General features: G+C 41.2%; 2 protein-coding genes across 2 annotated transcripts in view; one reads left to right on the top strand and one right to left on the bottom strand.

Annotated features, from left to right (window-relative positions):
- The window catches only part of pkn1a (protein kinase N1a), a 64,052-nt gene extending 47,945 nt beyond the window's left edge, over window positions 1-16,107 (bottom strand). Inside the window, exon 1 of the mRNA XM_005934462.3 lies at window positions 15,285-16,107. Within this exon, the coding sequence (XP_005934524.1) occupies window positions 15,285-15,305 (21 nt within the window). The 5' untranslated portion in view covers window positions 15,306-16,107. The remainder of the gene's footprint in view (window positions 1-15,284) is intronic.
- Window positions 16,108-18,268: 2,161 nt separating this feature from the next.
- cunh19orf67 (chromosome unknown C19orf67 homolog) lies at window positions 18,269-24,784 on the top strand. Its single transcript, XM_014337503.2, has 8 exons — window positions 18,269-18,304; window positions 18,622-18,726; window positions 20,325-20,502; window positions 20,575-20,719; window positions 21,234-21,334; window positions 22,514-22,687; window positions 22,792-22,932; window positions 23,009-24,784. The coding sequence occupies exons 2-8, from the start codon at window positions 18,630-18,632 to the stop codon at window positions 23,130-23,132; spliced, it is 960 nt and encodes a 319-aa protein (XP_014192989.1). The 5' UTR covers window positions 18,269-18,304; window positions 18,622-18,629; the 3' UTR covers window positions 23,133-24,784.
- Window positions 24,785-26,147: the final 1,363 nt, after the last annotated feature.

Here is a 26,147-nt window from a genome sequence, read left to right on the forward strand (position 1 = left end):
TAAAATCTAACCAACGGCAGTCACAGATGTCAGACAAACTAGCTCGAGAGTAAATATTCATTTTTCTGTTGCAGTGACTTTTAGCTCTTTAGAAAACATGTCAGGTTTGCTCTTTAAGCACAGCATGACTAAGAGTTGACCACGAGCAAGCCACACCTGCACGTTACAATATGTGTGATTGCCACAGTGTGCGCGCGTGTGTGAAAAAGCCACGTGAACTGACTGTGTGAGCAATGTGGGTAGAAAGTACGTCACATTTGTGTTTTAAAGCACCCGAGGGAGACTGAGGGTGCGTGGCTGGTGAAAAGAGAAAAACAGAGTCGAAATGCATGTTAACATGCCCCAAGAGCACCCTGGGGATTCATTGTGAGTGTGTCTGTGTGCGGGTGTGTGTGTGTGTGTGTCACAACATTTACGGTTATGACAGTTGGGCTCAGGTGTGGCAGCAGGAGCAGAGACCAGTGCAGCAGGTCTCTGGGTTTATGTTTAAACAGCCTGCAGAGACAAGTTCAGCTCACCAACAGCGGTTGTGTGGTCACAGTTGGAGAGACATAACTCATATACATACACATTTGTGGTAAATCAAACTAATGTCCCTAATTTTCAGCTACATATATCAAGAATAACTGAAAATGTGACAAATGTGAATCTAAAAACATCTCTACTCTCAGGTAACTAAATACCTGCAGATGGCAGGAGAAATACGCTGCGACTGAACAAATGAACTCTTCTATTTATTTAGTTTTTAAAAATCGGTCAACATTAGCAGGCAATTTAATCAAACATCTGCCACGCAGGTTGTGGTTGTGCAAGAGCATTTTAGGGGTTCATATGAAGATTATCCCCTTACATCATTTCAGTTTAATCTGCAAAAAATCTCATTTTTAATATTGTTGAAAGCAGCCAGCTTTGCTCAGCCTTACAGACCTTCAGACAACAACTTCTCCTGCATCTAAATAAAACAAAAAGAGCCAACTTTTGAAATACGTTGATATTATCGAGGCAGCAGATCAGTTCTGTGGAAGGTGGGTGAGTTACTATACCTCGTAAAAGTGGAAGACTTTGTGTAACTGAATCTAAAGCAGAGAAAGGTTAAGGTTCATGTTTTGGTGGGTTTGTATCAGGTTATATAAAGTATTCGGGGGGGGATAATGATTGTGTAACCACTGTTTAATCAAGTGTGAAGGCTAAAAGCATCTCAGTCCCATCTCTAATTACGTAGCCAAATATAATTCTAGAGACTACGCTTAGTTAATTGTCCTCTAAGAGGCCACTCTCATTAAAGCGTCCAGAAAAAGTGGTGACGTGTAAACAGACTTGGGAGAAGAGTGCTCGGTCCCTCATTAAGTGCAACACTGAGTAACGTATGCCTAATCCTCAAATTCTCTGCATCCAACATTTTTACATGGGTACAAAACAGTGTGCAGAGGTTAGAATTTACTTTTTTTAAAAACAGATTTTCTTCTTCCTACACACCTGTCGTTCATTCAGTTGTGCAGAGATCTTGAACCACTTACTTTGATGTAAGTTCATTTAGAAGGAAGCATCAGTGCAGAAACTGCTGTATTATCCTTATTAACTGATGAAAGTTTTCCTGATCGATTCTTTAGAAATAAAAGTTCAAATACTCATCAAAATACAGATTTTCTGAAGATATAATACACAGAAAAGTAGGTAAAGCTTAGAGCTTGCTTGAGAGGGTGGATTTAAGAGAAGTTTTTTGTTTTTCTGTTTGTTTGTTTTTTAAATAACATCACTGTTTGTTTCCAAAAGTTGATTCTGTTCATCCGGACAAAGCGTTTTGTGGGAGAAACGTTTCGTCACTCATCCTTCTTCAGCCTCAGCTGACTGCAGGTTTCCCCCAATCTTATAAACAGTACATTTGCATAATGACTGAAACCAGCCCACTGAGGAACAATGGGCTGGGAGGTCAGTTTCTTAATCTTAATTATGCAAATTCTCATGACCATTGATCAGCAACCACTGACTAAAACCCACTGATCAAAGCCCACTGATCAATGGCCATGAGTACCATTCACAGAGAGTTGGGGATTGGCTGCAATCACAGCATTGTAAGATGGCGAAAGATGTACCCTTAGGCCCCTTCCTCGATTCAGAGATGGTCTTTCCCTTTTCACATAAATGGCCTCCTTGACTCTTCACTCAAACCAGCGTTCCTCCCTGTCCAGGATGTGTACATCCTCATCCTTGAAAGAGTGTCCACTGGCCTGTAGGTGTAAATAGACTGCAGAGTCCTGGCCTGACGAGGCAGCTCTTCTGGGTTGTGCCATCCGCTTCACCAGAGATTGTTTGGTTTCCCCGATGTATAAATCCTGGCAATCCTCCTGGCACTTAACAGCGTACACTGTGTTACTCTGTTTGTGTCGGGGGACCCGATCCTTGGGGTGGACCAATTTTTGGCGCAGCGTGTTTTGGGGTTTAAAAGCCACAGAGACCCGTTTTTTTTAAAAAAAAAAGCGTCTCAACTGCTCCGATACTCCTGACACATACGGGATCACTACAGGTTTTCGCTTAGGCAGCGTTCACTGTTTGTTGGATATCACGAAAAGTTTGCCATAATCCTGGATGATCCTGCTTTTTGGCATCTTAGAAACAAAGCTGTGGCCAAGCAAGAGCTAGAGAAGCTTATTCATGCCTTTATTTCATGCATTGCTCTTTTTCTTTTAGACTGTTTAGTTTAGTTCAGAATGCTGCGACTCAAATTTTAACAAAAACAGGAAGACAGAGGATATCAGCTCCCTGTACTGGCCTCCAGTAAAATACGGAATTCAAAGTATTGCTCACTGTTTATATTAGTAATTAAATGGCTTGGGTCCTACGTAAGACTTGTTTAATGAAGCTAAACAGGGTCATTTATCTGCACATAACTGGAACCAAGTACCCACTGAGGTCAGATCATCTCCAACCTCAGCCATTTTTTTTTTAAAAAGAGGCTAAAATAAAGATTATTCACTGCTGCTTTGAATGAATCAGGTAGCTGTATCATGATTGTTAATATTATTTCTGTCTATTATTTTTTAGTTTGGAGTTGATCCTGTAAAGTACATTAAGGGATTGTAGTGTTTGAAAGGTGCTACTTAAGTAAACTTGCCTTGCCTAAAAAAGTCGTTGAGTCTTTCAGCAGCGTATTTCACTTCATTGTCCTCAAAGTAATGATTATAAAAGGCTATCTGTGTATTGTTGTATTGAAGGACATGTTCAGACTGAAAGTCCTGCACACCAACCGTCTCCTTTTTCCCCTTTTAATTTCTCTCTTTAGTAAGGCACACTCATCATATCCTCTCCCATAATAAGGGCACTGATGCAAATACCTTTTGCATCTTGATTTGATTTAATTCAAAGTGATTTAACTGCAGCTCCACCCAGTTATCCAACCATCCATTGAACTGAGGCCCCGAGCTGGTGAAACTCCCAGTAGGCCAAATGTTATCAGTGCAACTTGATCTCCAGCCCTTTGTAATGAGAGGGATTGTTTGTGGGAGACTTTAATAACTCCCGCAGCCTATTTATATCTTGTAAGTCACACACTGCGTATGACGCACTATAAAAGCACACAGGCACACCCACGACATGTGCCACAAACTTTGATAAAGACCGTCTCGTAACTGTCTGCCAACAGTCACATTAAAGCAAAGAAAAAAAATACTTTAAGTACGTTTTCATACAGTGGGTTATCTATTAACTCTAGATGTGACAGCAAACAAGTTTGCACACTGAGATAATGCAGCGAACCAACAACAGTCTGGTGATATGTTCACAGACCGAGAGTGTGTATGACACCAACAGGATGGTGTTATAACGTAGCAAGAATTATTTTAGTAAATTACCCATGTCTACATATGTTTAGTCTACTTGGCTTTAAGCTGATTAAGAGCAACAAGATGTCTTGAAACTAAAAGCTTTCCTTCTAATTATCCCTAGCGGAGAACAGCTCTTTAGAGCCAACAAGCCACACGGGTAAACATGGGGGAAGAAAGCTGGAGGAGCAGCTGGTACACAGCAAGGAGAAGGAGGAGGGATGAGACAGCAGGAGGAGTAAATGATAACGCAAGACCAACGTGGCGCTCGCTTTACTTTCGCAAATGTTGCTGATCCAGTACCATTTGTGATGAACGTTTGTTCATGCGGCGGTTTCCTTAGAAATGTGGAGAGCACCATTAACACAGCACTGCAAATACTACACTCACAGGACGAGGTACTATGTCTGAAAATCCTTCAACGATGTTCACAGAGGAGGGGACCTACGTAGCTCTTAAATAAATACGTTTTAAGGAAGTCTGACGAGCAAAATTGTCTAGTTGGTCCCGTTTAAGAGAGTTAAACCATCATAACCAACTGACTCCAAGATTAGCATCAGAATATTCAGCCAATGAGGGGAATTGTTTGACAGACATCTGTATACATTTTTATACAGATATTTGGTGTAGTATAAACACAACTGTCAGAAAGATTACTTTAAAAAAAAAAATCAGTTTTCCGTATAATGTCATTAAGAGTCAAACACAAAGCAAAAACAAAACGAGTCACTTGTAGCGATGAGCGTGCTTCACGGTACATAACAGATTTGAGTTTAAGCTGAATGTTCAGCTGACTGGGCCACAAATTTACTATCTTTGTTTGCTTTCAGGGTTCTCGTAGAGATGTTTTTGTGCTAAGGGGGCTTTTCAGTGAGAACACTCCAAAAGCTCTCTGTACACTCGCTTCTTAGCCTAAAAGATTACCTATCAGTTAACCACTGGCTGGTGAACACATACAGACAGATACTGTATTCCTCAGGAGTCAGAGAAGAAAAGCAGAGCTAAAAGAGTGAATACTGGATTTACACTTGCCCCTAAATGGGTTTAGTTATGTTTCTAAAATGAATGTAGAGCTGAATACACAGTATTGTGCAAAAGTCTTGAGTCACCCTTTATTTCTTTATATTTTTCATCCAAGGAGCTGGACATTCTTGGAATTTTTAACTGGTCTTGAGCAACAATTCTCCAGGTTTTCTGAAAATCTTTTCTTTGGACATCGGCTGCTTTTTCACAGATTTCCAGTCCAGCCCTTTTATTCCTCAGAGGAATGTGTTTTGGTTTCTTATTCCAGCTAATGCTGACCTATGAATCATTCAAGAATAAAAAGGCACCCAATTCAAGGGATTAACCAGTGTTATGTGTACACATAACAGACAGCTTTGCAAAAACAAATGTTTAAGCAGTATTTTTAAGCACCTACTAGCATCCAGTCACAAAAACACATAGTTCCCCAAAATTAATAAAATGACAGGCATAAAACAGTATTTTTGTGTCAACAAGGTGATTTCCAAAGCGCCGTTAACTAAAACCACAGAAGCACAAAAAACTGTAAACTAGGTCCAAATAAATGTTTATAGATTAACAGTATCTGAAAGTCATGTCCTTGAGAAACAGCAACGACCTGACACAGGACCAGAGATCTGATCCTTCAGCTGACCATCCTTCCACCTCAATAGTGAAAGGGTGGCTGTCAAAATGCCTTTCTTGAGGAAGAGAGAAAGATAACTGAGGGATGCCAAATTACACAAGAACTTCAGTCTTAATGAGAGCCATCTGTAGAACACAGAGGAGGTTAAGACTGCATTTCAGCCAGTGGTGCTGGAGATCTTATCAAAGTTGATGGAATTATAAACACAGAAATCTACCATCAGATTTTGCAATACCATCTGTAAAGCATCTGATTGGTAACAGCTTCATTTTTCAGCATGACAATGATCGCAATTACACTGCCAATCCAGTAAATACTGTCAGTAGGGATGGGAATTGATAAGATTTTCGCGATTCCATTTTCGATTCTGTTTAACAATTCGATTCTTTATCGATTCTTGTTTTTTAAAAAAGGAGCACACAGGTCGATTAGCTTAGAACTTTGTTTTATATCTTCTCTTTGAACAAGACAGAAATTTAGGAGTAACATGGCCTTACAAACCCAATAGTGAGATCTTAAGAGATCCACAGCCTACGGCTCTTTGATGGGGTGTCACGGGGTCCCCAGAATAAAAAACATTGTAAATGTAATATATTAATAAAATAAATATTCTTCTGTAGCAATAACAAAGTATAACATAAATTATTCTGTAGCAATTGCACAAGAATAGTAACTTAGTAACTTTGCAAACAATTCCAATTAATTGAAAGAGTGGGAACCGATTCTCTACAAGAACCAGTTTTTGATTCCCATCCCTAACTATCAGTCATGGATTGGCCTCCCCAGAGCCCGAACTTCAATATTATTGAAGTAATGTGGGGTCATCTTGACAGAAAACAGAATAAAAGAAGAGCTTTGGATGTCCTTCAAGAAACCTGGAGAACTATTCCTAAAGACTACTAAGAGAAATTACAAGGAAGCTTGCTGTGCTTAAGAATAAAGGTGGCAACACCAAATATTGACTTTCAAGCTCATTAGTATTGTATAAACTCAGTTTTTTTGCCTTACATACTGTAATTTCATCACGATCATTATCACTGTACAGTAAGGGGGGGGGAGACATCATTCTGCCAATGCTGGCCGCTAAATTGGATGTCTGGCTGTCAATTCGGTCTGAAGACGTCTCACTTAAGTGCGCTACAGATTGCGACACCGATCATACGTTGCATCATGCTGAAACAAGTAAATCTTATCTGCCATATGAAGGTTTCAGGCTCTCCTGCAGGCACAATAGATGACACAGCAATCTGCCACCATCAGTCTCACATTCTGACATTTCTGCTGCTCATTTCCATCATTTCCTCACAACACGTTCACCATCTTGCCGTCACTTTTTGTCATTTTAATGACCAATCATTGCACACTCACACACACCAAAAAAGTAGAGACCATAACACCCACAAAATTGAAAGAAAATTCTTGAACCCACAGTCTGACTTCTGGAAACTCCAGCATCAGCCTGTTATCTGTTTCTACAGCGTCACCACATCCCCACAGACCGTCCCCCCACACCCTTTCTTTTGTCCTAAACCACACGTTTATGTCAAATCACGGCAGATCTGCAGTGTTGGAGACACAAAGCAAACAAGTACACACAAACAATACAAAATTGTTTCTGGTAACAGTATTTCCACTTTAGCGCTATATACCATTTCTGTATTTGCTGGTGTTTTCTTCTCTTTTTGGCAACGTCTCTAAAAGCTGTATATCCTTCTATGCAAAATCTGTGATGGTATTTTCTTACTTTGCTTGCTTTTTTGTCCATTTTATAGTATTTTCTTGACCCGTGGTGTACTGAACTCTCAGCACCACTTTCCAAATGTGTCCAGTCGACCAGATTTCAACCTGGCAGTGAGGCTGGCTTAAACAGGAACAAATGATCAGCATATAAGAGCAATTTTGTGACTACTTGCTCAATAAACCCACATTTGTGCCAGAAACTCTGTTTAAAAAAGCTCAGATAAAATAATAACTCAAGAAGCCATCTTTTTGTTTAATAGGAAGCAAATCCCCCGGCTGCCCCATGAGGCTCACTCATACAGCACACAGCGAAGCATGCCCAGCTTATTCCATTAACTGATGGTGTATTGCTTTGTTCATGGACTGTTTACCAGCTGCCCCCCCGCTGTGAGGAAAATCACCAGGATTAAATTTCATATTGTGTACAGGAGGATGAGAGCATCGCTCGCTTAAGGACGGCAGCATGAGAGACAATCAGGGTTTGTGCAGGCCTGCACTTTGTTCATCAACATTCGTGCCTAATGCTTACTATACAACACATAAAACACTCCATTTCCTGATTATTTCTCCTCAGAACCAATCAAAACTCTAAAACTGCATCAGCTTAAATCTCCAAATATCTTATCCTATTAGAGGAAGAGCGCATTTCCCTGAAACACTCTCCCTCCGGCAACACCAGAGATTACAGCATAATGCTCTCTGTTGATTTATTTTTCCTAAAAACAAAGGTCTCTGACCTTTAGACGCAAGCTCAGCGTTGGGTTTTAAATGCACCACAGTTTAAGGCAGACTAAATTATTTGGTTTATTTGCTATTCGAGTTCTTTCAGAAGGATTGTAACCTACACTTTAAAGCACAAATCCTTAGGCTAACATCACAGCAGCCATGCATTCAGTTGTCCGTCCCAATTCCCTGATTGTTTCAGCAAAGACTGAGTTTGTTCTAAATATATAAAGTGTCCTCTGGTAGGTTCAGAGACAGTTAACGTAACTGAGTGGCTGTTTAAACTGCACGGCAGGACTGACCGATGAGGCTGGGATCAATGTATGTGTCCCGAGGGGCCCTGGGCACTGCCATAATGAGGAAGGGGTCAGGGGTCGAGGTATGTCGAGTGCAAGGTTGCTGGTTTTGACAAGCCAGGCCGGGACCCAAATGAGCACGAAAGTGAGGAACTACTGCCATCGTATAATGAAACTTCAAAGACTTGACATTAAAAAAAAAAGGTGGTATCCAACTTTAACGGATGCAGATGTGAGGGCAGAACTTCGGCATCTGTGGCCTGGCCTCATGCGACGAAAAACAGCCACAGGCAGTGAAATGTCTGTTTCATTTATGTTTTAACTGAATGACCCGCCCTGAGCCACTCACTCCTGATCACTCCGGCCCTCCCAGTTCTCACCCAGAAAGCTGGCGGAGGTTAACTGGCCAGGGGTGATAGGTGATGTCACAACAATGTGTGAGCTCAGCCTCGCTGGCCTGTGTGCGAGCATCTGGGGAGAAGGAGGGGTCCATGCGACGCTGGAATGCAGGGGTACATCGCTATGAGGTCATGGGAATTATGGGATGTTTGCACAGAGGGAAGGCAAGATGTGAAACAAAGATAAAGAAACAGGGAGGGGAAAAAAATCCACGGACAGGAACGCCAGTTTACAATAGCTGCTGCGGCTCATCACATCTACCAAGCACACAGGCAGGCTCTCAGTTTAAGAAAAACAAACACCTCCACCCCTCCACCCAAAAAACTATTAACACTTCATATGTATCGGACTTTAATACCTTGCCTGAGGGTGGACAGCTGGGCTGGTTGGTTAGTGAGGGTGTGGTCACTAACACGCTCCAACAAGGATGAGGAAAATGAACTCATAGTGAACTGAATGTGATCTGGGCTGCTACTGTCAGACAATGCAACCTATTGTACCGCTGCGGCCGTAGAGCCTCATCATCAGCACATCGCCCCGTGGCCCCTCCTCTTCCCTCCACTGTTGTGCCCTTGCAAAACTTTGCCCCCATCTGAAATGCTCCTATCAGGGCACCAACGATCCAAGCAATGAGCCAGTGCTATTAAAGCTCTTATTTTGTTTTCCCATCAGTACCAAACATGTAACTTACTGTAAGAAAACACCCCATTTTTAGACGCTGTTAAAAGACTGATTTGCCTGCTAATGAGACGTTTATTGGCTCTTATGTGGTTCCTTTACACTCATTTCAACAGATCAACAAATTTGAGAAGTGAGAGGGACAAAATTATTTAATGCATGACAAAACTGAGAAGATCTTTGGCAGGCTGCTATAATAGGGAGAGCAGAAACAGAGCAACTGTAATAGTTGACAACAATCACACCCCATCTTATCTTAGAGACCCAATAACACAATCTCACACCAATAGAGCATTTTACTCTCCATTGGTGTGATATTGTGAGCTTACCTGTGGTTCCTAGAATATTTAGTAGAATGGGAGACAGACCCTTCAGATCTCAGGCCCCTCTTCTGTGGAACCAGCTCCCAGCTTGGATTCGGGAGACGGACATTATCTCTACTTTTCAGATTAACCTTAAAACTTTCCTTCCTGGTAAAGCACATGGTTAGTGCCGAATCAGGTGATCCTAAATCCTCCCTTAGTTTTGCTGCATTGACAGGTACGAACGGTCTAATGTTAAAATGCCCAACTCTACAGGATCAAAAAGCAGGTTTAGAACCTGGGAAAAAACAGCTGTTTTTTAACTCTATGTGTAGCTTCTACCGTTAATAACATCTCTACTGTTCCTGAAATTATCCACCTGGATACTGGAGTTAGGGGCGTCACATTTTTGACAGATGTTCCAACTCAAACCACCACATGACACTAAGAAGTCAGTGCCTCAGTTCTGATGACAGTTTTTATTAGTCTGGCTCTCCAAAACCAACGTCTCACACCATGGTGGCTACATCCATGTTTTATACTGCCTATGATTGAAACATGGATTATGTGTGGTAGAGGAATAGCGTTCGTGGGCTTTTAAAACCTCATTTTAATCATCGTCAAACTGGTTTGAATTGCTAACGCTTCTGATGACACTCATTTGACGTTTGACTTCTCAGTAGAAACAACTAGTGTTAATGGTTTTGTAGATGCTATAAAATTCCACGAAGGTCAGATGAGATTAGGCAGACATGCAGTAGAGCTGGTAGGAGGTTCTGATCATGTGTTACAAGCCTAAAAACAGAAACATTCATGCGAGTGAATACATCACATGATAGGGAGTACATGACCCCATTAGTCCACATTGTTTTATTAAACTGAGAGGCCTGCTATGAAAATGAATGTGGATATTAGCTTCCTCTCAGAGTCTCCGGTTTCTCAACAGTTCCTTGATGCGTTACTGTGGATTCTGTCTGCCTACATGGCCACGGGGCTGAGAAAAGTCTATTTTGTGTGCATAACTGTCTCCTTACGTCATTGTGAGGCTTATGGGAAGCTCTCCTATGCATTCCCTGGAGTGTCTGACTCTGTGTGTGTCTTTAAATATTAGACCTGAATGTGTGCTCATGTAAATTGTGTAAAAAATAAAAAAAAAATAAAAAGAAGTTTGTCATTAATGAACAAATACAGGATTTTCAACATTTTCCACGCAACAGATCCATCCACATACAAGAAGTGACACATCTCCCCTCGACTCCACTATTGTCGGCCTTCTAACCTTCGCAGGGAAGTGTGACGCAGTTGGATTCAGGCTTCTATTGGGGCTGTTTCACATGGTTTTCCTGTGGGGGCAAACAAGCGGCACACCAGGGGAAGGTTGTAGAGCTTCACTGCCTGCCTCTGATGTACAAAAATGGGAACTTAAGAGGGGAACTCCAGGAACTTTACACATCAAGACGTGTTTGCAGGACTTGTGGAGGAGTTCTGCGTATCTGAACAAATAAATCCTTAGAGAGGTGATAAGATAACTCAAGTTAAGTTACTTCAGTCTGTGTTGGTTAAAGATGAAGATTGAAAATGGAAACCCCATAAAATAAAAAAGAAACAGACTGATTTATGCATCAACTAGGAAGCCTGGAGACCTGCCATGTCCTGACTACACAAAGGTGTTTTACTACCTAGGACAAAAGCTACAAACTTTAAGGTAATGTACCTCAGTAGCCATTAGAAATAAGGCTCAAATATTACATGTGTCTGTTTGAAAAAACAAGTGAAGAAGTTTAAAAAATAATAAAGAAGAGGGTTAAGGGCAAAAATAAACATCAATGAAATCAAAAGAAAAAAATAAGACCTTTGCCATGACTTGATACAGTTCTTATGTCTACTGACTACTACATAGATTTAGTCATACGAACAGCTTCCCTTAATACACTGGAAGCAGGAAAAAAAAACTAGTATTTCTTTGTGTCATACAATTAGTGCTGAAGAAGTTGGACAAGTGCTGAAACCCTGCATCAGCACATATAAGGTAAATTTAGAGATGAATGCCCCGCAGATCGCTTCCAGCTGATGCACCCGCTCCATGAAAACATGAGGAAGTTCCACCAGTACATCATCATCAGGTCCTGTGGACAAAAGGGGGTTTCCAATTCTGCTGAAGCGGTTGCCACTTAAAGTAGCCTCTCCCTTTTCAACTTTACTGGAAAAGATCAAAGACCCAAGTCCATGTCTAGATCTCCTTCTGTTTTCCTTCTTTTACTGACCATCCTTCTCCATAGACTCCAAATCTCCTGAGACAATGATAAAAACGAAACGTGTACACAGCAGACCAGAGAAATATCAAACTGCTCTTAGTGCTGCTGTTTGCCTCCTGATTATTGGAGTCTTGCGATATTCTTAGAAAGAAAAACATAACCACATCTTTTGTGGGAGGCAGAAAAAACATCTGGCTTTAAGCTGTAGGCGCTCTCATTAGGTGGTTGATTCAAATTTACAAATTCCAATCAATGGCACATCTCGCACATTGGTCAGCGGAGTAGGGGAACCAAAATTAGACCTATCTGTTTGGCATAGTACAGAAAAAATCTATGCCAAACAGACTGGGCAGATAGTTGTTTACCCGGTGAGGACGTCTGACACAGAGTGCGTGTATTGGCACTTTAACGTCAAGGACAACGAGGCTAGAATTGGTTAAAGAGGCAGAAAGCTTTTAAAAGCAGTCACATAATACGGTGTAGTCAAGCAGCATAATTAACTGGGCTCATTTTCCTAAAGACACATGCTGGTGCTTATAGCTTCCTGACACAAATAAAAGGGGAAATCTAATAAAGTCGCTGTCTTTGTAGCTAACAGTCATTCTTAGACTAGTCTCTTGATGAATTAGACTTGATATACCAACGCAAACATTTGAAAGTTCTTTTCCTAAATGTTTTGTATCCAAATCCCTTTTTTCCTTGGAAAATGCTTTATCCTTCAAACCAACCTTTACTCTGTTTTTTGTTTGTTTCCCTTCTGGCTTTGAGTAGTTTTAAAGGAGTACTATTGTTAGAAGCCTTAAAAGTGACATGATCGTAATACAAAGAAGCAATTCTCTTGTACTTACTGAACTTAAAGAATTTTTTTAGCTTTTCTTTTTGAAAGGAAATTGCAGAAACAGTTTTACATGCTGTAATAAAACACTGAAGCAACACATTAATTAATTCATTTAATGGGATATGACATTACAATCACAAGACAAATCTCTAGTCTTGACCATAGATCTGTGATAAAGATACGTGTAGCAACTTACACACTTTAGCAACTTTACTTACTGTTTAATTAAATCAATTTAGTATCCATACCCCTTTCCATCAATTTATCATGCTGCTTTTTTCAATTTCCCATCTCACAAACACAAGCTGCTCTGACTGAATGGTATCTTTACCCGACCAGACCTCTCGGACTGTGGCACCCAGCCGCTATCCAAGCCACATAGCATCAAATCCCTACGTCCATATAGTGAACCCCTCTGGCCTGGCTGTTTGATGGGACCACAGGAACTCTGTATTTGGCAGACTAACAGTCTCTTGTTTTATTCCTCTTTATAGGGGTTTCTGAATTGGAAAGTAGTCTTTGGGGATTTAATCAGAATAGCTACATGAATGTTTCTTAGATGATGTGTCTCAGGCTTCTCCTACTGTGGGCAGACTCAGTAAGGACACAATGGAGAGAGCATGTCTCTCAGCTCACTTGGAAATACTTTAGTATGTCAACAGGAAGGAGGCGAGGAGGTGGCTCTTGGCATCTATTAATTGGATGGTTGGTGGTTCCATGTCTGGCAAGATCCTAAGCTCAAGTTCCTCTTCCATTCATCCATCAGAGCGTGAATGTTACACAGAAAGCACTTAAGAATATAAAAAGTGCTTGTAAGAATGGGTGAATGACATTTGTTGTGTGAAGTGCTTTGAGTAATAAAGCAGAAAAGAGCTATAGCAGAATCAGTCCATTTCCCATTTACCTCCTGTAAAATGTGGATAACCACCTTTGTGTGGTTGCTTAGCCTGATGATCCATGTTAGTGTAAGTGAAGCTAGTTAAGAGAAAAAGCTGTCTTGGGTTTATTGAACTTCCCTCATAGTACAGGCCCCATGAGCAACAACCTAGCTACTGGAGGAAAACTACAAGCTTTGTCACCAGGTAACCCTCAAAATCCAGTGAGAGCACGAGTTCTCATGTGTGCCTGCATCCATGAATGCGTTTGCAGATCAACACACCTTATTTGGTTATAATGTACTGGAGGGAAGTGGCAGCATGGGTGAAATGACAGAATGTGGGCAAACAACATTTGAGTTTAGTCAACACTTTATGGCAACAGGAACTCGTAGACTTGCACACTGGTTATAAATTTCATATTTCATTATTATTGCAAGGAGCCCGTCTGTTCTGTAGCTATCACCTCTATTATCTTCTTCATCTTCTGTATTTTCACTTGCATACGTTCCAAACCTCTAATTACAGAGTAAACCAATGCCAATTTTTCATGAATAATGGGCATTAACGTTCCTAAATTACAAATAGGAATTCAAAGTAGTAGACAACCTGTACACCGACGTCATCTGCGTGACGACACGGACACACCCATTTCTCAGCTGCACGCAGCTCCAGGCTTGTACATCAGCTGACACACAGCTCTAAATGTCAACAGCTTCTCAAATCCAGTGTGTATGAATCTCATAAAACTTATCTGCCCCCTTCATGTTCTTCAGTTTCAGCCTAGATGACTTAAAGCAACGATCAATTAACTCATTACCTAAACGCCACTTCAGAAAATCATGTTTCTCTTTAACTAAGCACACACCTATTCCCCGTAAATGCAAACTAAGCACTCCTTCCTGTTTTGCTAAAGCATTCACATTCAAGTGATGCCTGAAGGCAGCTGGAAATAGTGAGTGTTGTTTTACAGCAAACACCAGTATTGTGCCTGCATGCACCTGCCTTTCCTATATACACACACACACACACACACACACACACACACACACACACACACACACACACACACACACACACACACACACACACAACACTATGAAAGCAACAAAGCTTTGGACAACACAAGCTTCACCAGGTCACAGCAAACAGCCAAACAAAGCAAGGTGCAGGAGATCTCTGCACAAGCTCTTTGCAGGACCAGACAGTGGACCCATCATACATTATTAACAAGAAGCAAACTATCCATTTCCACTTATACTGACAGGTTGTTGGTTCTTACAGTGTGGTATGGGGGCCACTAATGGCCTCCAGCACCAAGCCACCACCAATAATCAATTAAGATAATAGCAATCACCAACTACTAATTTTTCACCAAACAATTGATTGGGAGACTCGAATGTCAGAATGAGCTCATGTTTCTGAGCTTTGGAAAACCCATCTTAGGCTCTAAGATCCTGTGGAAATTTGTGCCACATTTTAACAAAACATGGGTCAGTTAAATCCACTATTCTCGTTACATTTGTAGGGGAAAACGTTCTATAAAAAAACAATACTGCTTAACTTAAAAAGTTAAAACAGCTATTTTGGCTTCACACAACTTGTGTCAACAGAAATGTCTGGATTTCAAAGGATGAGTATCTGTGAGCCAGTTTTGGCTTTATTCAGACCACGTTTGCAGGCTTCAGGACATCCAACTTGATAAAACTTACTTGAATGGAGTCGTTCGCCATGGCTGTCCCTGTTGCTGCCTTCAGTCCGTGCAGATTCACGGACCACTTGTGCACATGTGGGGATTCGGCTCACAGATGAACGCGATGTCTCCTTTCTTAAGGCAATAAAATAAGAAAAGATACTCGTATAGGCCTGCGAGTCTTATCTCAACTTCAGGCAAATGTGTAATAACACAAAGGCAAACAGTCAAGGGGTAATCCGCATTGTAGGTCCGCCTGTGGCCGCGCCTGAACTGATCCACCCTGTGTTGTTTAACCAGCGTTAGCCCCCACTCCAGTCCACGAACAATCAAAACGGCTCCACCGTGTGTGCGCGTTTTAACAAGAGACACAAGTCATTCAGATAACTGCAAACTACTGAGCTCCGCAGTCATTCATCACCATCCTCTTCTGTGAGTATCTGCCATTCAACAGCTAAAAATCCAGCAGCACGTCCCTGCTGAACGGTCACATCCACAGCCGACATGAAACCAGAGGAGATCCCCCGTCTTCCCTCTCCCCAGCTCCCGGTTACATCCGTGAACACGCCTCACAGCCTCCTCTCTCTTATCACATGCCTAAGAAGAAAAAACCCGCCTGTCAGTCCTTCACACAGCCGCAAACCCGGGACAGCGGGAAGCTAACCTGGGCGTTACACATCCCACTCTGGACTCAAGTCAAAAAACACCACAAAAGAGCTCCTTCTTTGTTTTGCCGCTCGAGATGGACAGCCTCACCCGCCGTGAGACATCCAGGCAGCGGTTAACTGACGGCAAAGCGGCAGCACGCAACACTTGTACGCGAGACCCCGGCCGCGCGCTCCCGACGCCCTTCCAAATCGACCGGGCTGCTCATTGGTCCAGAGCGGGGCAGCGGGGGCGCGCAGGATAGGTCATGTGACATGCTGCAGCGCTGCTTGTTACCTTGTAATGAACCAACTGTTGAATTTGTAAAGCACGCAGAGCCTTTACCTGCCTCATGGTGATTCTATTCAGAAAATACACACAAATACATAAACAAAATAGATCTACATCAGTATGTACAACAGCCTGTCTCACCGAAAAATGAAGAATAACAACCGCAGTACAACTTCAGCCTGAAGGTACCTGATTATTATATATTGTTTTATAAATAATATGGAAACTAACACTCCTGTCGGCTAAAGACAGGAAACTGAGGCTAAAAGTTGCACAGACTCACCCCAAATTATCTGGACATCAGAAAATTTGGATGAAATTTGCTGGTCTGACGAGTCTTATTTTCTGCTCCAACACCCAAACGGTCAGCGTAAAACAACATGAAACCATGGATCCATCCTGCCCCTTATCAACAGCTCAGCCTGGTAGTGGTGGTGTAATTTTGTGGTGGATATTTTCTTGGCACACTTTGGGCTCCTTTGTACCGAAAGAGCATCATTTAAACACCCCAGCTTACTCCAGTATTGCTGCTGACCACTTCCAGCCCTTTATGACCAAAACTACAGGTCTCAAGTGTCTGAAGACAAGTAATTTGCCATTGGAACAACACATAATACAGATTATAACACACCATTAGCCATCCCACTTTCACGTTTACATCAATAAAGAAAAACCCTGCCTTTGAAAAGCCATAAAAAAACCCAGATTTACAGCTATGGAGGCCCACCTGTTTAACAGGCTGATACTCTCTCATTGAGCAGAAATGTTAATAATAATGTAATACAAACCCTGCGTGTGGGAGAGAGAAGCTCATGACAGGGTCAGTTGATGTTAGGGTGGTGTGAGTGGGTGTCTGTGTTAGATTTAACAAAGATAAACTGATGCACATTTGCATATCTCATTTGCATCATGAAAATCTTTCAGCGGGGGCAGAGGACAAGAGCAGGGACAGAGGACTCACATACCATATCCTAAATATATGTTAAATGTGTAGGCTCACAACGATAAACTTAATACAGCTGAGTCACCTACGGTCATCAAAGAGCTGACTCGAGCAGTGAAAGGCAGCAATGACTCATGATAAGGCAAACAGATGTCTGTAATAAACTGTTAAAATTTCCACACAGATGTTTTAGTCCAGTTGTTCTGGGGGGTGGAGTTATTTAGGTTATGAAAAACTTTTCTTATCTCGGTGATATCTGCTAACAGAGCACGGCATGATGGTTAATCTCTCTCTGTATGAAGGAGGGACTGAAAACAAAAATAGGTGTATTTGCACAAGCTTTGAAATGCAAGCACTAGTTTTATATTGGTATTTGTCATATTGGCTGATATCTGCCTATAAACAAATGTTTAAAGAGGACCTATTAAAATTTAGTGTTTTCAATTTGTTTTTATTATTATTAGTAGTAGTAGTATTTAGGTTTCAGTTTCGTTTAGTTTCAGTCATTTTCCAGAGCCGCATTGAAAGTTTCACTTTAGTTTTCAACTGTAGAAACTGTTCATTTTCAGTTTGATTTGTATTAGTTTCAGTGTTAGTTTAAGATTTAAGATTTCCCTCAATTTCACAATAACAATAATTCAAATATGTGGCATAAAATCAATAATAATCAGCTATCATTTGCTCCAGCGCATCTGTTTTAGCATATTTGTGCTGCAGGAGAAAAAGAAAAAAAAATCGGTTTCTTTCTGCCACAGGGAAAATAATGAATTAAAAAATAAAATAAAAGCTTACTAGAGTTAAACCAAGTCTCAGGGACTTGAGTCAAAATTTTCAGTTATGAATTAAGTATCTCGAAAGTTAATTCGGAATTTCAAGATATCTTGAAATTTCAATTTATTAGGTGGAAATTTTGACTCACAGACCCATTTATGTGTTTTTGTTCTGTTGCTTTTCAGTGTCAAATAAAAAATTAAATTAAAAAAAACTTTAAAACAAAAAATTAAATTAAAAAAATAAAGAAAAATAAAGAAAACGCACAATTGCAGGCAGTGTAAAATCGTGAAGCTTATAACTTTACGTGATTTATTTTTTTTATTTACTTTTTTGTTGCTAGGCAGGGACCTTTGACCTTGGACAAGAGGCTGACGTGCAAAAGAAGGGTAACGGCTAACAGCTAAGCTAGCGAAGTTGTTAATGGTAAAGCCGGCTCCCAGTAAACGTGCTAGTGAGCTGGGGCGAGCCCAGCTTAACATTTAATAATCGTTTTTCGTTAATTCTAATAAAAACAGTATTTTGCTGCCAAATTTCACTTTCTTTCCGTGTTTGCGTCTCATAGCTAGCTAGATCGCTGTGTTATCGTGAATTAGCAGGACGTTAGTAAAGAGTCCACTCGTGATGCCTGTGGCAAAGCCAGAAATGCTTCTCTAATGTAGTTTGATTTTCAGCAGCTGTTCAGTTAACGTCCACTTGCCTGCAGCGGGAAGCATGTCGGTCACTGAAGTGTCAGCATCAGGGCAACACCTGGATCTGGATCTGCAGGATTCAAACGGCAAGGACCGTCTGCAAATCGGCACATATACAGGTCAGAGGGTAGAAGACACTGTAGTACATGTCAGTGCAAAAGAAGATTGGCTGTTAGGAGGAGGATGAAGAGTGGGCAGGTGGCTGGTCCGGATCACATACCTGTGGAGGTATGAAGATGTTTAAAAGAGAGGGCACCGTTTAACACAGTTTTGGAGAGTTAGAGGAAGAAACTTATTTGGTACTTATTTTCAAGAACAAAGGTGTAAGAGCTGTAGTAACAACAGAGGGATAAAGCCGATGAGACATACTATGAAGCTGTGGGAAAGAATCGTTTAAGCTAGTTTAAGGAGACAGGTGACGATCGCTGATCGCCAGTATGGTTTAATGATGACAAAGAGCACTACTAGGAATTTGCTGTCGGTGCCTTGATAGAGGATTACAAGGCTGGCCAGCAGGACATGTATGAATACAGGTGTGTGGTAGGAATAACAGATGGATTAATGAGAATAGGGAGGAGGTGGAGGTATGCTCTGGAGAGAAGAGGAATGAAAGTCAATAGAAGCGAGACAGAATACATGTGTGTGAATGAGAGTCTGAGGTGTAACAGTGAAGATACAAGAAGGACAGTAAGTAAAGGTAGATGAATTGAAATACCTGGGTTCAACCATCCAATTTAATGGATAGTGCACAAGAAAGGTGAAGCAGACAGTGATTGGTGGGTGGAGTGGGTCGAGATGACTGTTTGGAGAAGCAGAAAGAGCGATAAAGTTGCAATATGGTAGTGAGACCTGCTATGATGTATGGTTTGGAGACGCCAGCATTAGCAAAATGGCAGGAGGCAGAGTGAGCAGGAGAGATTAGAAATGAGTGCATAACTCAGTTTGAGTAGTTTGGACATAAAGTTAGAGTCAGCTGATCGATACATGAATTTGTAGGAACATCACGGTTACACATTTGTTTTAGTGTAATCGCACCACAAAAGTGATGTAGAGACTGGAACACAGGAGGCTGTATAAAGAGGTGTTTTGCCATCATCTGTGCAGTTGTTTTCTATTATTTTTTCATTTATGTGGGTATAGCACATGCGCACCATTCATTTTATGGTTTAGTAAAATTCTTTTAAATGTTTAGTAATAAATATAAAGTGAAAAATGGTTTTGATCACAGGCGTGCATGGTTTTTCTCCTAAAAAAAATAAAAAGTAGAAAATGAATGAATAATGAATCGGAAAAAACATAATATTAATTCAAGAAAAGAAAACCAATTTTAAAAAACAACATAAAATGTAAATAAACATCTAACAACCCTTTTAATTTACTGTTACTTTTATAATTTTTCTTTCTTTTCTTTCATAAATTCATAAACATTTGAAGCAACAAACCAATCAAAATGAAATCGTTCCAGTCTGATCCAAAACCCTGTAAATTGATGTGGTTTAAACCTACAGGAGAACATCAGCCTCTCCATCATGTAGTCAACAGTATGGAGACGTTTTTGGTAATGGCTTTCTTTGCAGTCAGCATTACTCTAAAAATATCTCTGTCTCCAAAGTTTCTAATTCTTGTATTTCTTTTTCAGAAAATATTAAACCTTAATGAAAGAGCACTGCGAAGCGATCATCATCATGCTGTTCTCTGTGTTTATGCACATGATTAGGTGTTTCAGAGGCGGAGAAGCAACTATCGTTTTTAGCTGACGTTGCTGTGGCGCCATCCTGTGCTAAATATGGGTGCTGCAGCTGCCCAGACTTGAGCCAGGTTGAGAAAAGCATCTGGCTGCAGCTCCAGTTCTTCTTGAGCAAAACAGATTGCGTACTTGACTGCCTCATCCAGGGGTAGGTTCCTGCTTTGTTGCACTCATTTTGGTCATTTCTCTGTATCATGAAGGGTTTTTTGTGTCCTGGCAGGCAGAAGTGTGTAAGCAGGGACACTGTAGTTACTGCTGTGCAGAATTTCCTGTACACCTGTCAGCCTTTCTTTAACCACCTGGAACACCTAACCAGAAGCATCGTGTCCCAAAGCAACCCTCTGCCAGCTGAGAGTTGCACAAGGGTAAATTTTCACAGTTTTATAGCATTTTTTTCCTCATGCATATGAAAAGTTTGGAAAGTTACCATGCTCAGATTGCAAGCTAAAAGGAATTTCAAACACCATAAACATTGCTGAAGTTGTAGGGTTGTTTTTTTTACCCCCCCCCCCAACTCTTGATGATAAACACCTGCATTTAGAAAAAACATTTGTTTACTTGTTAATTAAATTGATTTGAAAATCTCAAATAAAGGAAATCATGTAGGCAACAAACACTTTTCTCACCACTGTAGTTGACTTTGATTGGAAGCAACAGGTTCATCTGTTGAGTAGTTAAATTATGTATTTGACAGAAAGCTTATTGCACTTCATATAAGAAATGAATCCTATGTTGTTGTGGTCAGTCGCTTCAGAACAGTGTGTGCATCAGCTGTTGGAACAAACTGCCCGAGCGGGAGGTGTATCGGTGCCGTGTGTGTCTACAACTTGAAAATTTTGTGGTTTATATTTACTCTAAACTGTGTGTGTGTGTGTGCAGCTGTTGGACTTCTCTCAGCAGCTGTGTGACAAGTTGGAGCAGATGCTGCTGAGGTGTTCCAGCTACAATCTTCTCAGTTTGGATGAGAAGGAGCCCCAAAGGTGCATGCTTATGCAAACGAATACTTGCTTTTGTTTACGGTGTGTTTGTACTATCAAGCAGAATTTAGTCTTATCGAGCTACAGTTGTGGGTGGAAGTTTACATCCACTCATTATGGGAATGAATGTCATACTTTTAAAATTTTGAACCGTTCTTTTTCAAGAATTGGGTGCACAAGTTTGAATTTATTTTGGATTTTCTCTAAAGTCAAAAAATATAAATTAACTCACTCAAGCCCTGTAATAAGTGGAGATGGAGATTCTATAATGAACTCTAACTTGACAAGGCCAAGCCTGACTAACACACATTAACCTTGTGTTAGTGATCATGATTGACTAAAACTGGTAGTTTCTCTTTGCTGCATAAAAAGGATTTGTTGGACAGCACACATTGGATTTAGAACAATGAGAAAGTCCGAGGAACTCTGAAGATCTAAGGAGGAGAACTGTAGATTTATAGAAGTCAGGAAGGTCTTCTTTTGGAGCCATTTCTAACTGCAGACCCAAACGGTCACCCACAGATGGGATCGGTTAGGATGCTCAGGAACCATCCAGGAGCCAGCAAAGCTCAAGCCTGCCATGAAACTGCTGGAGCCAATATCCAGCCAGAATTATTCCATGAGCATATTAGCGGGAATGTATGTATACTTTGACTCTGTATGGATTAGAGTCAATCCAAAATAAATTCAAACTTGTGCACCCAATTGTTACTGAAGATGTATACTGTGCAATTATCCCACCCTGGAAAAAGAACAGTTCGATTCTATAATAAAAAAAGCCAAAATTTACCATGACATTCATGCCACTGATGTATTTATTTAAACTTTTGAAACTGTTACGTCATTACAAGTTATCAATGTGACTAACTTATGATTCTCCAAATCCTCATCCTCCTGTTGTTTCTGCTCATGTCCACATTTTATATCTAGTACTGTTTAGCTGTCACACATAAACCTGTAATAATTTTAAACCTCATGTGGTCACATTTCTTCCCTGTCCTACAGATTACTTCACATTTTCTTTGCACCTGCGTGCAGAACCTACTGTTGAGAATCAGCATTTTGTGATTCTTTTTTTAATACTCCCATCATTTTCGTCTTCTCTGCACAACCCCAACACTGTGACTGTTGCTATAAACCTTTCACTCTGAACATCAACGGCTTTTGTGTTTTTGTTCCCAGCGTGTCTCAGTTCTGCATCGGCCAGAGTCAGCTCGGCCACCTGAGGCTGACCGTTTTCCGTTACTGTGTACCCACGCCGTACCTCTCCCAGGTCAACACGGGGCTGTACAAACGCATGCGCTGGAATGTGGAGAAACTCCACAACGATGAAGAGAAAGAGGCAGAAACTGATTAGTGAGTCTGGATGTTGAAGCATCTCCATGTTCCGTTTCCTATTTCTTGCTCACTTTAAGTCATTAAAACTTCTCACCTTTCATGTGTCATTCCTGGGTTTCAAGCTACTTCCTGTGCTGTGAGGATTTCAGGCCAAACAGAGGCGCTGATGATAGCTGCGGTCATGATGATCTGAAGGGGATCTGGTCCATTGGTCGCTGGGTGCAGGTGGACCCGGATCCCAACTCAGATGATATAAATGACTGGTAGGCTGCTATTTATGAAAACTCTGAGCTGTGTCCCCGATTAGGATTTTCTGACTCATCTGTGTTCATGTCTCAGGATCTTGTGTGAGGTCCCTCTGGCCAACTACCACAGACTCTTGTTTCTGGGTGAGGACGAGCCGTCTAGCTGCAAGGCTACAGACTCCCTGATGAAGCTGCTTTTGACTCTGGAGACAGATTAGCAACGAGCATCGTTTTGGTGCCTTATACAAGACCTAAGAAACTGTTCAAGGTTTAAAGTACGTTGAATGCAGCGTGTTGCCGATTCATCTGCATCCAGCTGATGCGAGACGTTTGAACATCTAGTTTCAGTTTGGACGTCAGAGCAAGAATTAAGTATTTGTGTGTTTCCGTGTTGTTTGCGATACGTGACCACTTCACTGGTTGGTCACAGCGACTGCATTCAGGCATGCTACTTTTACGTTCACCGCTTCATTCAGACACTCCTGCAGCAGTGATTGAGAGTTGTGTCCTGCCCCACCCAGACGGGCTGAGAGTGGACATGCTTTAACGTTACTGCAAACAATAGAGGCTGTTCTCTGCTCATCTGATTAACCCATATCGACATCTAGAGTCTTGTACTACTGTGACTCGGCATAAACAAATCCTACTACATTTACTGCAGTCATATTAGCATCACAGCTGTTGATGGCAATTGACCAGGAGACCCCTTTAGACCTGAAGCTGAGCTGTTCAGATGACATCTGGAAACCAATCCTTAACCTTAAAAATAAAAGGACAGCGTCTTAAACACATCTGTGGGAACTCTGGGAAAGCGGTGCATGTCTGAAGGGGCTCTATTAGTGCACGTCATCATATTTTAAAGTAGACAAAGCCTGTTGCGCACGAACCCTAGAATGTCCAGCTGTTAGAAGGTTCAGTGTCTTTTAGTTTGCATCTGGACATCAGAAGAGAAACTGTTCTACTTTTGTTAGCTGTAAAAACACAGAGGCGCCTGAAAACCTGAGGAGGTGAAGTTGTTCAATACTGTGAAGTTTGCATGTATGGTTTTTAGGTTGTAAAAGATTTCTGCAGAGTTCATGTCTGATGTTTTCAACATTCCCACAGTTGTACAATTTGTAATCGCTCATGTTGAGAAAAGGCAAAGTGTTATTAAAAAAAAAACCCATTTTATTTACATGAAACATTGCATTGTAATAATTACACACATCACAGATTTGCCTACAGAAATGAACAAAGACATTACACTTCAGAACAAGCTGCCACGGTCTGGGCCTTGAGAGAGACGGCCCGATTCGGTTCATTTCACCCGGTTCATGAAGACATTAAAGGAGCACACACACACAGGCTTCATTTTCAATAAATTACAAAGCAAATGAGAGACCGACGGACTCTGAGCCCAAGTAAATAACGAAATGTGTTCAGTTTGACCTTGTAACCATTCAGCTCATTAGTTCTGTTGGTTGAACATGAAGAAAGGCAATTTACTTAGAATAAAATCTACCATTTACACTCAACATCTTTCATTCTCTATTCAATAAAAATCTAAATATAACTCTTAAAACTGCTACTATAACTCTAAAACTCTGAAGTACAAAAGTAAAGTGGAGTATCCCTTCATTACAGTGATCAGTCTTTAATGATATACCCGCAAATACTTGAAAACACACCAAGGACATAAAAAATACTGAGCGCCACGTGTTCCCCGCCTGGAGCTGCAGGAATGCAAACTTTAGAATACGCTCGAACATGTGGCGGACTCTCTGCTGGAGCCAATCGTGGGAAAGGGCAAAGTACCGAACATCGAGTCTCAGTCTGCGGTTTAATATTCGGGTCCCTGCTTTGAATTCCATTATCAAACACAATTCGGTCTTTATGCCACTGATCCACAGCAGAAAGGCCAAGGCAGCGAGCCAAGAACTGACTCAACAGGATGTGGATGGAGGGGAGGGGCGAGGGGGGACGAGTGCCAGATTTATGAGCCCTCCATTTAGATTCACAACTAGAAGCAGAATTAAACACAAACGGACATCAACATATGGCACTTTTAAACATCTCCTCGCACCTCACAGCAGTGTCGGTTAAACCCAGAGCTCAGTGGTTGCGTTGAATCTGCATCTGACAGCTGGCCTTAAAGCATGCAGTCTGTCACTGAAGCAACGCAAGTATGAGAACCTAAGGAAGACTTTAAATATAACGTTGGGCTACAGATCCTGCAAAAGCATTTAAACACTAACCAGTTCTGTCCATTCTAAACAATGATAAGAACACAAGCTTACTAAAACCTGATTCCAGTGTTTCAAATGGGTTGCACAGACCACAGGTTGTACTGACATTTGGTGAGGAACTGCGATCTGAGCAGCTCAGACTGACATCATTTCCTTCATCTATTCCTAATCTAACGATTTCTTTTACCTCAATCTGGAATCATTTACATTAAAATAGGACAACAGGGACGTCTAGGCCTCAAGAATAACTAGATTTGAACAGGTAAAAATTTAAAACACTATAAGGAATTGAATTAAGTGCAATCTGAGTGTGTTCCCACTTTTACCTAAAGTGATGATGATGCATGTAAACACAAACAAATTAACAGGTATGGCTTTGATTTAAAAACAAAAAAAAACAAAAACAAACACCCACACAACAAAAATCGCAGGTTCAAGTGAGGAACAGTTTGCCTTACTGGGATCAGCAGTTGCTGTTTGGCACTGTGTGCGCGTGAGTACAGAGATTCAGCAACAGTGTCCAGTTCCACCCTGTCAGTCAATAGATGTGGTGCATGATGGGAGTCTGTTAGTGATCGTATGGTTTCAGGTGTGTGATGTTCTAGTGTGTCAAGTTGGTGTTTAGAGTTGTGCGAGAGGTAAGTGAGGTGCTGAGTTTCAGCGTGCGGCGTCAGGTTGTGCTCATCTGCTTGAGTTTCATCGGCAGAGATGAAGCTCGGGTTCTTCGCCTGCAGAGTGAGAGGCTTTCAGCGGAGGCTCTCAGGCGGTGTCACAGCTCAGGTCCTGTTCTTCAGTCTTGCCTGATTTTACATGCACGTTAAAGCAGACCTAAAAATTGGGTTTGAATATCACTGAAGCAAGCCTGACTGATTTAGAATTTTAAGACTAATGTTTGGCAATTCAAAAATTTGACATTGGTTGATTTGTTTGTTTTCTTTAAAATTGTCCTTGCTGTCCTTTCAGCTCGGGCTCTAATCTGATCCCTTTTCTCATTCAGAATAGTAAAAA

The sequence above is a fragment of the Haplochromis burtoni genome, unplaced genomic scaffold (assembly GCF_018398535.1).
Source record: "Haplochromis burtoni strain Fernald_Lab_line unplaced genomic scaffold, NCSU_Asbu1 Contig_181, whole genome shotgun sequence".
Classification (NCBI taxonomy): Eukaryota; Metazoa; Chordata; class Actinopteri; order Cichliformes; family Cichlidae; genus Haplochromis; species Haplochromis burtoni.

What these genes read in the sequence shown, in the direction of transcription:
- cunh19orf67 (XM_014337503.2), top strand. Translation starts at nt 18,630, where the DNA reads ATGTCGGTCACTGAAGTGTCAGCATCAGGGCAACACCTGGATCTGGAT. An exon ending in GCAAATCGGCACATATACAG is followed by an intron (nt 18,727 to 20,324) that starts GTCAGAGGGTAG and finishes GCACATGATTAG; the next exon opens with GTGTTTCAGAGGCGGAGAAG. An exon ending in TCAGATGATATAAATGACTG is followed by an intron (nt 22,933 to 23,008) that starts GTAGGCTGCTAT and finishes TTCATGTCTCAG; the next exon opens with GATCTTGTGTGAGGTCCCTC.